The sequence below is a fragment of the Amblyomma mixtum genome, chromosome 2, assembly GCF_055824585.1.
Source record: "Amblyomma mixtum isolate Tamu chromosome 2, ASM5582458v1, whole genome shotgun sequence".
Lineage (NCBI taxonomy): Eukaryota > Metazoa > Arthropoda > Arachnida > Ixodida > Ixodidae > Amblyomma > Amblyomma mixtum.
Genome location: NC_143013.1, coordinates 294,342,651 through 294,356,304, shown reverse-complemented (window position 1 = coordinate 294,356,304; position 13,654 = coordinate 294,342,651). Strand labels below are relative to the sequence as shown.

At 49.1% G+C, this 13,654-nt stretch overlaps 1 protein-coding gene across 3 annotated transcripts in view; it reads left to right on the top strand.

Annotated features, from left to right (window-relative positions):
- The window catches only part of LOC149364538 (uncharacterized), a 31,630-nt gene that overhangs the window by 13,466 nt on the left and 4,510 nt on the right, over window positions 1-13,654 (top strand). For all 3 annotated transcript variants that reach the window (XM_089574485.1, XM_089574486.1, XM_089574484.1), the window contains exons 2-4: window positions 3,452-3,872; window positions 4,476-4,646; window positions 11,613-11,873. In XM_089574485.1, the coding sequence (XP_089430611.1) occupies window positions 3,552-3,872; window positions 4,476-4,646; window positions 11,613-11,873 (753 nt within the window). In that variant the 5' untranslated portion in view covers window positions 3,452-3,551. The remainder of the gene's footprint in view (window positions 1-3,451; window positions 3,873-4,475; window positions 4,647-11,612; window positions 11,874-13,654) is intronic.

Here is a 13,654-nt window from a genome sequence, read left to right as displayed (position 1 = left end):
CGCCAACGCGAATTCTTCCCGGCAGTACTGCACGGCGACTAAAATGCGCACGAGGAAGTGTCTCGCGTTAAACGAGCTCTCCGAAGAGGCAGCATTGCACTAGAGCAGCAAAGTTGCAAAGCAGAAAAGTGACACACGCATAGTATGTACAAATCAATAAATAAACAGCACCGCGAGGCAGTTAACAGTACTGTGACAAAGACAGCACGGTGACAATACAGCAGACAGCAATTCAATAGGTGCAATAGTGCACGCTCAACGAGCTGATTGGCCTTTGCTGCAGAAAGCTTTGCGTACACATTGACTGGTGCATAATCTGACGCTTTCGGATGTGCTGCTTTCGGTCGGGACAATTAAGGTGGATCTTTGTCATGAGAACTATGCTTTTCTGTGCTTTCCTTGGTTCTCGTTCGCGATATGAAGAAATACTTTGCCCGTGAACCATGTTCCATACTTAAGGGAAATAAATAGCGCACAAGAGAAGACGGGACAAGCGAGGAGACACAGACAAGCGCTATGTTCCATGTTAACATTAACTTGGGTCATCGGGAGAGAAGGGAAGGCATTTTCGATTGTGACATATTTCACCGAATTCGGTGTCGCTTGCCCTCAAAAATACGACTGCAAAATATGATGAACGGATCTCTAGTATGAACGGGGCCGTCATATCTTGCGCCATGTTTGATAAAAAAAGAGATAAGAGCAACTATATCATCGCACATGCGAGCAGTACGTTTTCTTTTTGTCCTCATTATTACGTCACGTTTCAGCTTAATGACGCGGCAGAGGTAGCGGCTTCACAATTTAAACCATGGCAACTCAGGACGGTGTGCCATCAATAAACGAACATTCTGCGCCGCCCTTCTCTATAGAACTCGATCAGTGCTCACCCAAGTGATAATAACTGAAAATAGACAGCAGTCCATGGTTTTTCGGGCAAAGTGCTCGCGCCCACTCAACTGCCTGGCCGCACTTTCTGGCGAGCGTCGGCTCTAGAAACTGCCAGCCGCGACAAAGTGCCGCTTTCTTTGCAAGGCCATGCGCCGCTCGAGCGTTCCAAACAAGGATGACGCAAACTGTACTTAACAACCAAGAGCCGACGAATATAACAGTCTCGAAATGCTATGTAATTGAGACACTGCATAGTTCATCCGGATGATGATGCCGTAACTATGTACCCGTAAGTCTGACGCACTTGTCTCAGTTGTTTCATAATACTAATAGCATATCATCGAAATAAAACAGTAGAGACAAAAATCCAAACCCAGCTCGACCTCGTGCTGGACCTAAGAGCGCTTGCACTGTAAATAAAGCCTCCAGATGGCAGTTGCGCACTGTGAGATGGAAGCTGGCTTCGATGTCTTATCGAACGGCATATATAGTTTACCTTTCCAGCTGAGTATACAGAATAGATTGGGATATATGGAATTAGTTCTTAGCATGATTTTCAGAATCGATGCAGCGCAATCATGCGTTATAACCGTGGAGAACACTACAAAATTGATGCAACATAGCCATGTATCCTCCTTCCTGCCTGTGTAGTATACCAGATTCAACACGGCGATGTTGATACTTCTCTACGCAGATGGGTATAGGAGGATGGGGTATGATACGTAATTTACGGATGTGGAAGCACCGTACTGATCATGAGCAGTTATTCTACGACCTGCACATGTACAGAGGACAAAACTCATGTCTAGAACGACTGAACTGCGCGTTCCGCAGATTCCAAAGCCTCTGGGACCAGGAAAGCAAAAAATGAAGATTAAATCCCATGAGTTTAGCTGCACATGCTTACATCCAGACCATTTTTAACCAAATGGTATTGCTAGATATCGCGTGATCAGACTGAAACATGCCTAGAACGTGTTCTAGACAAGCGTTTTGTCCTCTGTACTTTTGGACTTGCCTTTTGGACCTTCATAGCACGAAGGAGGCGCCAGGACAAATAACCTCTGAATGAGGGGCACGGGCTATTAAGGTTGACGGCTAGTCAAATGCATAAGGTACTGTCTTTTGGTCCCGATGGACTGCAGAAAGAACAAAAACAAAAACAGGACGATGGAAAGAGACACGGCAGTGCGTACTGGAAGACTCAACACAGCTTTGCTGTGTCCCTTTCCACCATGCAGCGTTCTTTTGCGGCTCTTCAGGTCTCAGGCCATAAAACGAACTAACTAATCATAGAAAAGCGACTTTTTAAAATAAATGAAGTTCAGTAGGCACCCCTGAAGAGGTCTCTGTGCGCAAGCAACACAGAATGTTAACACCAGTCTTGAACTGGATGCCTTTGCCACCGTGTGGAAAATCGAGGTTGGCCTCAGTGCAGAATAGACCCATTGATTGTAAAACATTTTATTCGCCGGGAAGAGCTTGGCAAGAGGTCGCGTTAAGTGGTCGAGGGTACATAGCCCTCGACGACTTTGTCAGCCCACTCCACCGCCAAAACTTGCGTCCCATAGAAAACGGTGGATGTCCACTTAAATGTCGCGGCAAAGTGACAATGGGAATCCATGGCTGATAAATGAGCCTGAAAAAATGAGGGCAGTATGTGTCTCTGGTCATTCACGAATTGCTATAGTCGACGTGTAGGTGAAGGTTGCGCAGACACGGGACGAACCCCAGAAAAGAGACACAGAGACACACACAGTTGAGCCTGTGTGTGTCTCTGTGTCTCTTCTTTGGGGTTCGTCCCGTGTTTGCGCAACCTTCACCTACACAGCAGCATGTACCAACTAGGCCCAACCGAAGTTTTATTGATGCTACAGTCGAACCCGGAAATCGAACTCGAAGGGGATCGCGAAGCAGTTCGCTATATCAATAATTCGATATATAAAAATGGCAGTAGCTAAGATTATCTGTCCCCTGAAAGCAAGAATACGTTGCACCCATGCTAGTGACGCGCGGTTATTGAAGTGACGTACCGCCCGCCGGGGTGCTGGCAGCACACAGGTCGCTGGGCGTTTGTGCGACTAACATGTTTCCCATCGAAGCCGCAGCGGAAGGTTCATAGGAACTAGGCACTGACTATAAGATGTCTGATCTTGTTGTTCGCATACTATAAATGCTCATTAACATTTAGGCAGAGTTGGCTTCCGCAAAGGCAGCGAAGCACGCCAGGCGAGAGCCGCCTCAAGGCTTCAGTTATTCAAGTTGGCTTCACTGCATTACAGAAATGTGGTATGAGAATGGAGCACAAAGGATCGAAGGCCACCCTAGAGCACACCCAGAGTTCACTTCGCGCGGTTTGATATACGGAATGTACGGAAAAATTGGAGTTTGACATATGGCGCGACTTTCCTTAATACTTCTACACAGGATTTTCAATATCCGGGTTTGCTATATCCGGGCTCGACAGTAGTCCTTTTCTCCCTCTTAACGCTGTCATAAAGGTGTGAAATGAATGCGCTAAAACTGGGAGAGCATTTAAGTTCCACCTCTTTCCGTGCAGACAAAGCAGAACACCGACCCATTCCGGCTGCCGCTCTCGAGGCGTCGGGGCGTTTTGACGCGGACGTCCGTCGAACGACAACACACGAGCTGCTGGCACCATGCTACTCCACCTGGTCAGCGTTGCATGCCTGTTTACGACCGCGGCGGTGGGCAGCCCGCGGCCATCGGAAGACGCCTTCCAAAATGAAGCCATCGAAGTGGACCGCAAGGCCGCGTCGCCGCCATTGCTCTCGAAGGACGGCGGCGTGGCGACCGAGTCCTGCTCCCTAGACGCCGCCCTGTCCTCGATGACCATGGGCGACATGGAGCGGCTCATTGAGCGCTTCGCCAAACTGCAGGGCATGACGGTGTCCGGAGTGGTGAAGCAGCTCTACTCGGCTCTCTACTCGTCCATCAAGCGCAAGGTCGCCAAAGAAGAGGTTCGTGCTCAGGCTGCGGCCCACACTGCACGCCATACTATCTACGTGAATAAGCAGACAGACTCAAAGCCCACATAGTCTCCTGCACGCTAGAACCATGACGGCCGGGTGGTCATCATGGATGATCTTTGAGCGAAACGGCCGGAAGTGTGAGAGTTTTCTCGCAGTTTTCAATGCAGTCCAGAACTTAAAAAAATACAAACTGAAAAATTAGACGGAAGTACATTAGGAATTAAAATGTAAGATAAAAATATGAGAGCTACTTAGAATTACAGATTTTAAAGCAGAAGCGAACTACTAAGTCATTGCGCGCGTTCCGTCACTCTGACTAAATACAAACGGCGTTTGTTAAAGTGCACACAGGGACGCAAAGCAGACAACATAGTCGCCGACCTGCAGCTAAGAAGTAATCGTGTGTGCCAAGGAACGTGCGTGTAGCTCAGAGGAAACCACTCTATTTGCGTTCAGTCACATACCAGCAGGCCAGGGCCATGTTACCACCGGCCGACCTCTCCACCTTTTCCGCATTAAAATTCCTTTCTCTCTCTCTCTCTACTGGGCTGCCTCGACACACTGGTTCCAATCACTCGATGATTTTCGCAGGGCCTGTCGCCGATGGCGCTGGAGGCTATCCAAGAGCTGTGCCTCGGGGGCGCTGGTCCTGCCTACCAGCTGGTGCCTCCGCACGGCCCCATCTTCTCAGGCCTCAGCAGCGCCTTCATGCCCAACACAGAGTTCGCCCCACTGCCGCCCATCAGGAATCTGCGGCCGCCGGTCAGTGCACTTTCCTCTTACAGGCATGGAATGCACAAAAGTTGCGAAGCGGGATGATGGGTTCAAAGTGCTAATCTCGTGGAAAAACAGCGCTGCACGGGCCTGTACAGAACAAAAATGACAAAACAGGGGCCGCATTCTATAAGCTGTCCATTTCAAATCCATTCGGTCCTCTCTTATTGGTCACTCAGATATAGCCGCGGCTTTCAAGCGTCTGAGGCAAGCGACCCTCCATTGGGTGATTGACGACCGGACCTCACCATAGGCTGCATACAAAAGAGTGCGTTGTTGGGCGATTCAGTGAGACACATCTTCAAAGTATACTGCGCACACAAAAACAAGGACGTGAAGGTGCACTCAACAAGCGCAGACTCGCAACTGAATTCATATGAAAAGAAACACTTCTTATATGCGTTCAAGCGTCATATCTAGGACCATGCGTAGTTCAGATATCTGCCTTCTTTTTGATTAACGTTGATCGAACGATCACTTACACAATCATCCCCATGCTTACTAATGAAAAACGCCTCGGCAAGTTCACGTGAGACCTGATCTCTGCTTCTCTCTAAAATTTTTGTTTTCGTCAGCAAAGGTAGGCGTAGCTTGTCGCGTGTAGCCTCCGGGCAAGCGCCGCAGTGCAAGGCTAAATTCGACCCTGTATTTGTCTTCATAGAAAGCTGGTGTTCCGTTAAGCGGTCATTTAAACATCGGCCCGTCAGACCAATGTATGCCCTTCCACAGGTTAGGGGAACCTCATATCCAACGCCCGTCCGACACCTGACATATGGGTTGGCATGACGCTTCACGCAGTCTTCCGTACTTTTCCCTTCGGACATGAAAAGCGGGCATAATGAGGCCAATTTGCACGGCACCGAAACCACCACCGGCCCATCGTGCCGCTTCGCCGTATTCTTCAAATGGTGGGAAGCCATGTGAAGGTAGGACGGCACCGCTGGCCTTCTTTTCTCTGGCCGGTCACCCTCCTGGCATAATCTGGCTTTCAGCTTCCGTAGGAGCTTCTCTGCCACAGCAGCAATGACAGTAATCGGGAAACCAGCTTTCACCAACCTATTGGCACGATTATTGAAGCTCGCATCTATCAGGTGCGCGCATGACTTAGTCAAGGCGCTTTGCATGCAATAAGTTGCGATGGCCCGTTTCACAGCCTTTGAATGTGCCGATCCAAACGTGACAGGTATTTTTGGGCCCGTGGCAAGTACAACCAACCAACGCGATCTGGCGTTAAAGCCAGGTTAATATCTAAAAACAGTAGTTTGTCATAGTTTGTTTGGATAGGAGAAGCGAGGCTACGGTCATTACGGTGAGAGACAGCCCAGGGGGTGGAATTCTGGTGGAGATGCCTTTTACTACGTCTTCAACGATAGGGGAAGGAACAACGACGACTCCGTGACTGTACTGGCTGACACCGAATTGCTGAGAGAGATCACCGATGTGCTGAGAAAAGGACCCAGGTTCAGCGTGGAGCCCAGAGTACCTGCGCACGAGCTGCTCTCTTTGAACCGGCAAGTGGCACTTTAGGCTTCAGACGGGGACCAGGAGCTTTGTCTGCTCGACGGTGTTGACAGCCTTGTACGGATTGCTACTAAGCCTCGGAGTACCGTGAGGTGGGGGGATATCAGCCTGAAGACATCGGTGAAAGAAATTGTGTCTTTCTTCAAGGACAACAACATGGCCCTTCTACAAGCTGATAAGGAGGGAGGATTCGTCGTCCTGCCTTCCGGGATGTTTGGGGAAAAAACCATCTAGCAGTCGATAAGAACTTTATTCCGAAGAAGGTAAAAGTATCGAAGGTAAAGACCCGAGCCTTTGAGCTCTGTAAGGCCCTTGGATTGGAAAAACTGTCAAGAGCTGTTAATAGCAGTAAGCGCGATAGTTTATACTTTTTTTTTACTCTAAAAACCCACGAAGTTGACAAGCCCTTTAGGTGCGTAGTTACTGAAAGGAACACCTGGCAACGTGAAGTAAGCGGGTTTCTTCAAAACAGTTTAAAGTCTTTGGTCGTTGAACACCCTTTCTGGACGAGGAACTCGGGAGATATAGTTGTGTCCCTGCAGGGGCATCATCTTTAGGGCTTTGTTTTTCGATTGATGTTGAAAACCTGCTCTTTTCTATTCCCCACGATGCTCTGTTTCGTGCCGTCAGGTTTTGTATTGAAAGCACCGGTGTGATAGCCTTTCAAAACACCTGCGGTTTGTCGCTGAACAGTCTTTACTTGAATTTTTCTTAACTAAACCTTTGTATCCCTTAACAACCAGTTCTTTGTTCAGCGTAAATGCATTTACATTGGTTCGTGTGTGGCACCTGTACTGGCTGACATCTTTTTAGCTGTCATTGACTGTGATCTGGCGCGCTTTTTGGACAACGAAATAATTCTGAAAGTGTTTAGATATATTGATGATTATTTGGTTTTTGTTAGACATCAACCTAATGTGACCATGGAAGAGGTTCTATCCATTTTTAGACGACAACGGAAGGGTCTAACCTTTACCCACGAACTTCCGGACCATGACAAACTACAGTTTCTAGATACTAACCTGACTTTAACGCCAGATCACGTATGTTGGTTATACTCGCCACAGACCCAAAACGACCTGTTACCGTTTGGATCGGCGCGTTGAAAGGCTGTGAAACGGGCCATCGCAACTTATTGTATGCAAAGCGCCTTGGCTAAGTCATGCGCTCAACTGGTAGATGCGACCTCAATAATCAGGTCAATAGGTTGGTGAAAGCTGGTTTCCCGATTACTGTCATTGCTGCTGTGGCAGAGAAGCTCCTACGGAAGCTGAAAGCCAGACCGTGCCAGGAGGGTGACCGGCCAGAGAAAAGAAGGCCAGCGGTGCTGCCCTGCCTTCACAGGGTTTCCCACAATTTTAAGAATGTGGCGAAGCGGTGCCATGTGCTTTCTGCACCGTGAAAACTGGCCTCACTATGCCCGGTTGTCATGACCGAAGGGAAAAATACGCAAGACTGCGTGAAGCTGTCATGCCAACCCATATGTCCGGTGTCGAACGGGCGTTGTGTATGAGGTTCCGCTAACCTGTGGAAGGGCATACATCGGTAAGACGGGCAGATGCTTAAATGACCGCTTAAGGGAACACCAGTCTGCTATGAAGACAAATACAGGGTCGAATTTAGCCCTGCACGGCGCTTGCTCGGAAAGCGACAAGCCATGCCTACCTCTGCTGACGAGAACCACAATTTTAAAGAGAAGCAGAGATCAGGTCGCACGTGAACTTGCCGAGGTGTTTTTCATCAGTGGGCGTGGGGGATGATTGTGTAAGTGACCGTTCGGTCAACTTTTATCAAAAAGAAGGCAGATATCTGAACTGTGCATGATCCTGGATATGACGCTTGAAGGCATATAAGAAATGTTTCTTTTCATATTGTCACGTAGTGGTGACTACAGTCCGGCGAACAGAAAAACAGCGAGAATGTCTTCGAAACGAAACTCTTTACTTGGGCTGACTGGCGCCTGCAAAGAACTGAATCACTCGGCGGCGGCGTAGCAACTAGCGTGCTCGGCGGTCGTCGAACAGAATGCCCGCCGCTGTCGGCCGTGCTCTTTTTAAAGCTGATAGCGAACATTCTAGATAAAGCTTAGGAAGTTACTGGAACCTCATGGCGCAAACTAGAATTGGCTCCGCCGGATGCGATCAATCGAGATAAATCTAGGCGTGTCTTGCGTCATAAACGAAGCGATAAAGCGGCGCGTCGGCAGCCTTGAAGCATGAACAAACAAATACTACAAACGTACGCTACAAAGATTCGCGGCAATATGAATTCAGTTGCGAGTCTGCGCTTGTTATGCGTACCTTCACGTCCTTGTTTTTTGTGCGCGCCGTATACTTTCAAGATTGGCTGCATATTGCATCCACGCAATGACCGGGTAGCTTGCCTTAGACTTCGGCAACCAACCATGCATTGACCGGGTCTCTAGCCGCAGACGATTGAAAGCCGGGGGTATATCTCTGTGACCACCGACAGAGATTGGGCTGGATGAACGTGGAATGGACAACGGAAAGTGTGCTGCTTATAGAATACAGACCCAAGGCGCTTTGCCGGGGTGGTTGCATAAACGGCAATGCGAGCTTTGTCCAAGGTGTATGCTTACACTGTAAGCCAAGGGTAAGGAAGAAATGAAAAAAAAAAATTGCCAACGTGTGTCAGCATAAGGTCAGCTTCACGCAGGGTGTCAGTGATGGAGTTGAGGCTTGAGTTCGTTCGAGATTTTTGTGCCGTGACCTGCGTGAATATGGACCATTAATTCTGCTCGCCGCTGCAGTGAGCTCGCTCGTCTTAATTAGGCTGCAACCGTGGAAGTGCTGTTACTTAGCAGGTCAGTGCACTATGTTAACGCCGGTCTGCACAGAACATAAATGTGGCGTCAAAACTTCCTTAATCGCCGCTAACGAGCTAAGTTAGTTTCGCGGAATGCAGTAATTAGAAAACTTTGGTAGTTAACAGCCCGGTGCTTTCAAACGTGCTGCAAGTATCGATTGAAACTAAAATGCTCATTCTTTCCGGAAGTTTGAAGGCCTGTCATAGCATACACTTTATAATGTACAGCAACAAAAAAGAAGAAAGAAAAAGTTGTCGGGCTAAATTCAGGGAAACGATCGAATTTAGCCCCCATTACCGCGTTTCTTTTATTTCCTCGCCGCCTTTCGTTACCGTCGCTGCTACAGCACAGTGGCAGCACTCGAAGGAGAAGGCAAACTTTATCGAACGCCGTTAAGCTTCACCGTCAAAGCAGAGGGCTCCAAGACACTTCTCAGGCCAAGTTGCGAACAGCAGAAAAGGTTGTTTGCAGCGATAAGAGAAATTTTTAAAGAACGAAACTGTCATGGTGTCCCGCTGAGACTCTTTGTATGGAAGCATTCAACTCAGTATAAGGCTGCTCTGTAAACGTGTACGTCATTTCTGAGCGCCGAGGGCTGACAAAAAGAGGCTAACGAGCTGAGCTAAGCCACTGCCAATTTTTTCTTTTTTTAAAAAATCTGATATGGGCTTTGCACTCTCGAGTACTATTCTGTGTCAGTGATGAAATTACGGTCACTGTCCACAGAGCATTGTTTACAGCATCCCGCAAGATTGTGTTCACTTTCATAGTACAACACTCAGAGATTTGTCAACGTCTCATGCGCATGAAGTTAGTGAAGGTATACACAAATGGCTCAAAAAATAACTAGCACTGAATCCATTATATATCGCTCATAACAAATAGGACTTCTTACTTGGATGGAGCTTAGAAAGCAAACGAGAACTTGATACAACGCTAACTAATCTATTGCTGGCACGCGTGTGACATTGAAGCGGTTGACACAAGGAGATAAACAAGGTTTAAAAGGGCGTTAACAAGAACGCTTGCTACTTCTCGAGCCTGCGCCCATCACGAAGGCGACGCGCCGTGAAGATACATTTCTTACGTTCGTTGACAAGGTCTTGGTGGAAGGAGAGGCCACCGTCCCAGCATTTACCGGCGCGCTTTCTTCGATAGCGCGTCGTTCTAAGATTTCAGGGGTGGCCTTATCCTGTCGTTTTTGGAAGACACGTGTTCCCTTTAAACCGGCACTGCAGCGGCAGTATTCCTCGCAATGACACCCTAGACGGCCTGCTCTGGATAAGCGCAATCGCCGGTGTGGCCATCGTCTTTTTTCCCAAGAAACAATCGACACGCGTGGGGTAGGCGCCTTGGCACGAAGCCCGTGTATATTCTTAGCAAATGGTCCTTTTTTTTTTAATGCTGGCACCGGAGCAGGGAAAACGGTGTCATCTCCAGAGCTTCCAGAAAGCAGTCGCTGTTTTCCTGGAAGCTGAGCGCACGGAGCGTGGCACTTTCAGCGATAAAAGATTTTGTCTCCTCAGGAAGTTTCTCCAGACTCTACGGTGCCTTGCCAGCAAGTGCCTGCTAATTCAGTACACTTTATTTACAAGCGAATGCACTGCCTCTAAGACCGGCTAGGCGAAAGGCTGCGGGATGATAGGGTCTAGTAGGCCCTTCCAGGTGTATCGGGGTTAATTTGTGATTACTGGATTTTTGGATCACTAGTTTTCTTAACAGTTGATTTCCGTGTCGGGCAGCGTGATGTTGATGCTGGTGTGAAGCGCCCCGTCGTAAAAAGCACACTATGCTTACGCTGCACCACCCACCACACCATGCGTGCCACAAACTACCACACCACACCACACCACGCTATACCACGTGACTTCCCAACGCACGTCGCATCACACCACACCACAGACTAAACCACATCCCAACACTTTCAATCTTGCATTAAACCCCACCCGACCACACCGCACCACAATGCACCTCATCCAATCCCACCCCACCACACCACGTCAACCACGCCATTCACCACACCACACCACACCACATCTCATCACACCACACACCTCACCACAACAATCACCACACCACACACTACACCTCATCCCATCACAACACACCTCATCACACCACACACCTCACCTCCCCCCACCAATCACCACACCACACACCACACTCCATCCCACCCCACCACCTCATCGCACCACATACCTCACCACACCTTTCACCACACCACGCACCAGAACATGCCACACCAGGTCAGACAAAGCAAAAATAGGTGCGCGTTTCAGTTAGAAGAGCACTGTGCATTGTTTTGCGTTGATGCAGTAATCAGGAAGGGCGATGCTGTTATAACAAAAAGGTTAGTCACACGCACTAACCCGCAACACCCGCGCCTTCCCATACCACAGCACAGCACACCATTTTCCACAACACGCACCCCACCAGGTTACACCCAATTACACACTACAAACAAAGGGCCCGCCTCATTTAGAAGTGCAGTGTGCTTTATTTATCTTTAATACAGCGATTCGTTTGAGAGATTTCATTACAATGTGGTGGCTATGGTCGACTGCCCGCCCTTACACTCGACGGCGGTCGTCCGCCCTTCACCGCAGCCCGGCGCCAAGCTGCTGGTGCGGACCGGGGGCGCCGGCGAGGAGCTGCATGCCAGCATCACCGTCTCGCCCAAGATGTCTCTGGTGGAGGCGCTGCGCCGCGCCGACTACGAGCTGGCCACCGACACCGGCCGGGGCAGCGGGGTGCTGCATCTGGGCTTCTCGGCCACGCGGTCCTGCTACATCGTCGAGTCCGTCGCCGGCCTCCGGGCGTCGCCAGAGCGGGCCTGGAAGATCGCCATCAAGGACCGATTCGGAAAGGCAAGTTCCGGATGTGGTACCGCGAAGTGTTTGTGCTGGGCCAGGCCACTTTGGCTGGGCGTTGCATTTCGGAGCCATCGCGAAAACATCACGAGCCATAGAAGGACAGGAAGCACACAAGACTAACTGTACTTAGCGTAATGTAAGGCAGTAGTTACCAGCGTCGTGACCTTGCCTCAGTGGTCGGAACGATGCTGAGACTCCGCGTTTTCGGGGAGACTCTGAAGCCCAGGTTGACCCAGTTCAAGGGTCAAAGGGCGTGAATTTGACCTGTGTCAGCATAGAAAAGGCACATCATGTGGCGAATGGTAGTGCAAAGGACGCGGCTTTGTTGCGACGGTGTTGTTACGGTGGAACGTGTTAATCAGCACTGTGACCGCGGTCCATTTTTTACTGCCGCCGCGGTGGCTCAGTGGTTATGGTGCTCGGCTGCTGACCCGAAAGACGCGGGTTCTATCCCGGCCGCGGCGGCTGAATTTCGATGAAGGCGAAATTCTAGAGGCCCGTGTATTGTGCGATGTCAGTGCACGTTAAAGAACCCCAGGTGGTCGAAATTTCCGGAGCCCTCCACTACGGCGTCTCTCATAGCCTTAGTCGCTTTGGGACGTTAAACCCCATAAACCAAACAAAACAAACCATCTTTTACTGTTTTCACGTGTAACCCTCTTGCTGTACTCAAACAGAATACATCTGTGTGCTACCGGCAAGGAGTTTTAGCATGACGTAAGCGCGTAATAACACGGCACTCTCCATGTCGTAGTGTGCTCAGAGCACATAGAAGCCCACCCACACGTCGGGAGCTATTTTTTATCTATACAGATTTGTATTTTAATACCGAGAGGGAGACGTCGACGTGGTCTATGCAAGGTAGATTGTATAGTAAGGCACCCATTACGGACATGGTAGAGGTCGAATAACACAGCATTCGTTCATTGAAATGAAATAGAGAACATTTTGCCGTTTGGCTTTAGGGCAAATGATTATACTGACACATTCCTTAGGAGACGAAGAAGCAGAAGTGGTTAGTCTTCTTCCTCAAGTCCACTCAACCGACTGGAGTACTTCTTCGTCTTTAAGATCTGCAACGAATATTCCGCAGCAGGCAAGAACCGAAGAACTACTCCAGCCGACCGAGCAGGCTATCCGAGCAGGCTATCTTCATAGCACCTGGATTACTTCCTCATAAACAGCTAGTGATTGCATAAACTGTCATAGCTCGTTAGTGAGAAGTCTCTACTGTTCTTTCCTTACTCGTATAAGTGGCGTTGAGATGAAACTGAAGAATTTTTAGAATTCAAAGAGCTTGAAGGGATTGAAAGAGTGAAACTTGCAGGTAGAGCATGCGAAGTCTTTTGGTGTTAGCATTTGAGATGGAGATACGAACACCAAATAAAAATTCAGGGGGCACTTTAGCTCTCTAAAGTTCTGCAAGGCGAAAGCCTTTCCTGGCGCACTGTTTCGCATTGATTGCGAGTCTGTTTGTGCTGTACTAGTGCTTTATTTGACTACATAATTTGACTACAAATTACAACTACACACTTTGACTGCCGACTTTGACTGCTTCTTTAGCACGACTCTCTCTCTGCTTCGATGAGTTCGGTTGTATCCGTGGCTCTGTTCGCAGTAATGAGGTATGTTATGTGGTCACTCCCTAGGGTGCCTCGATGCCAGCTCGGCTTTTCAAAGCGGCGCTGGCATCGAGGCACCCTATCACTCACGGACGCCTTATGCACCCTGTCGGAGCGGACGACAACTATTTTATTAGTTGTCGTCTGCTCCAA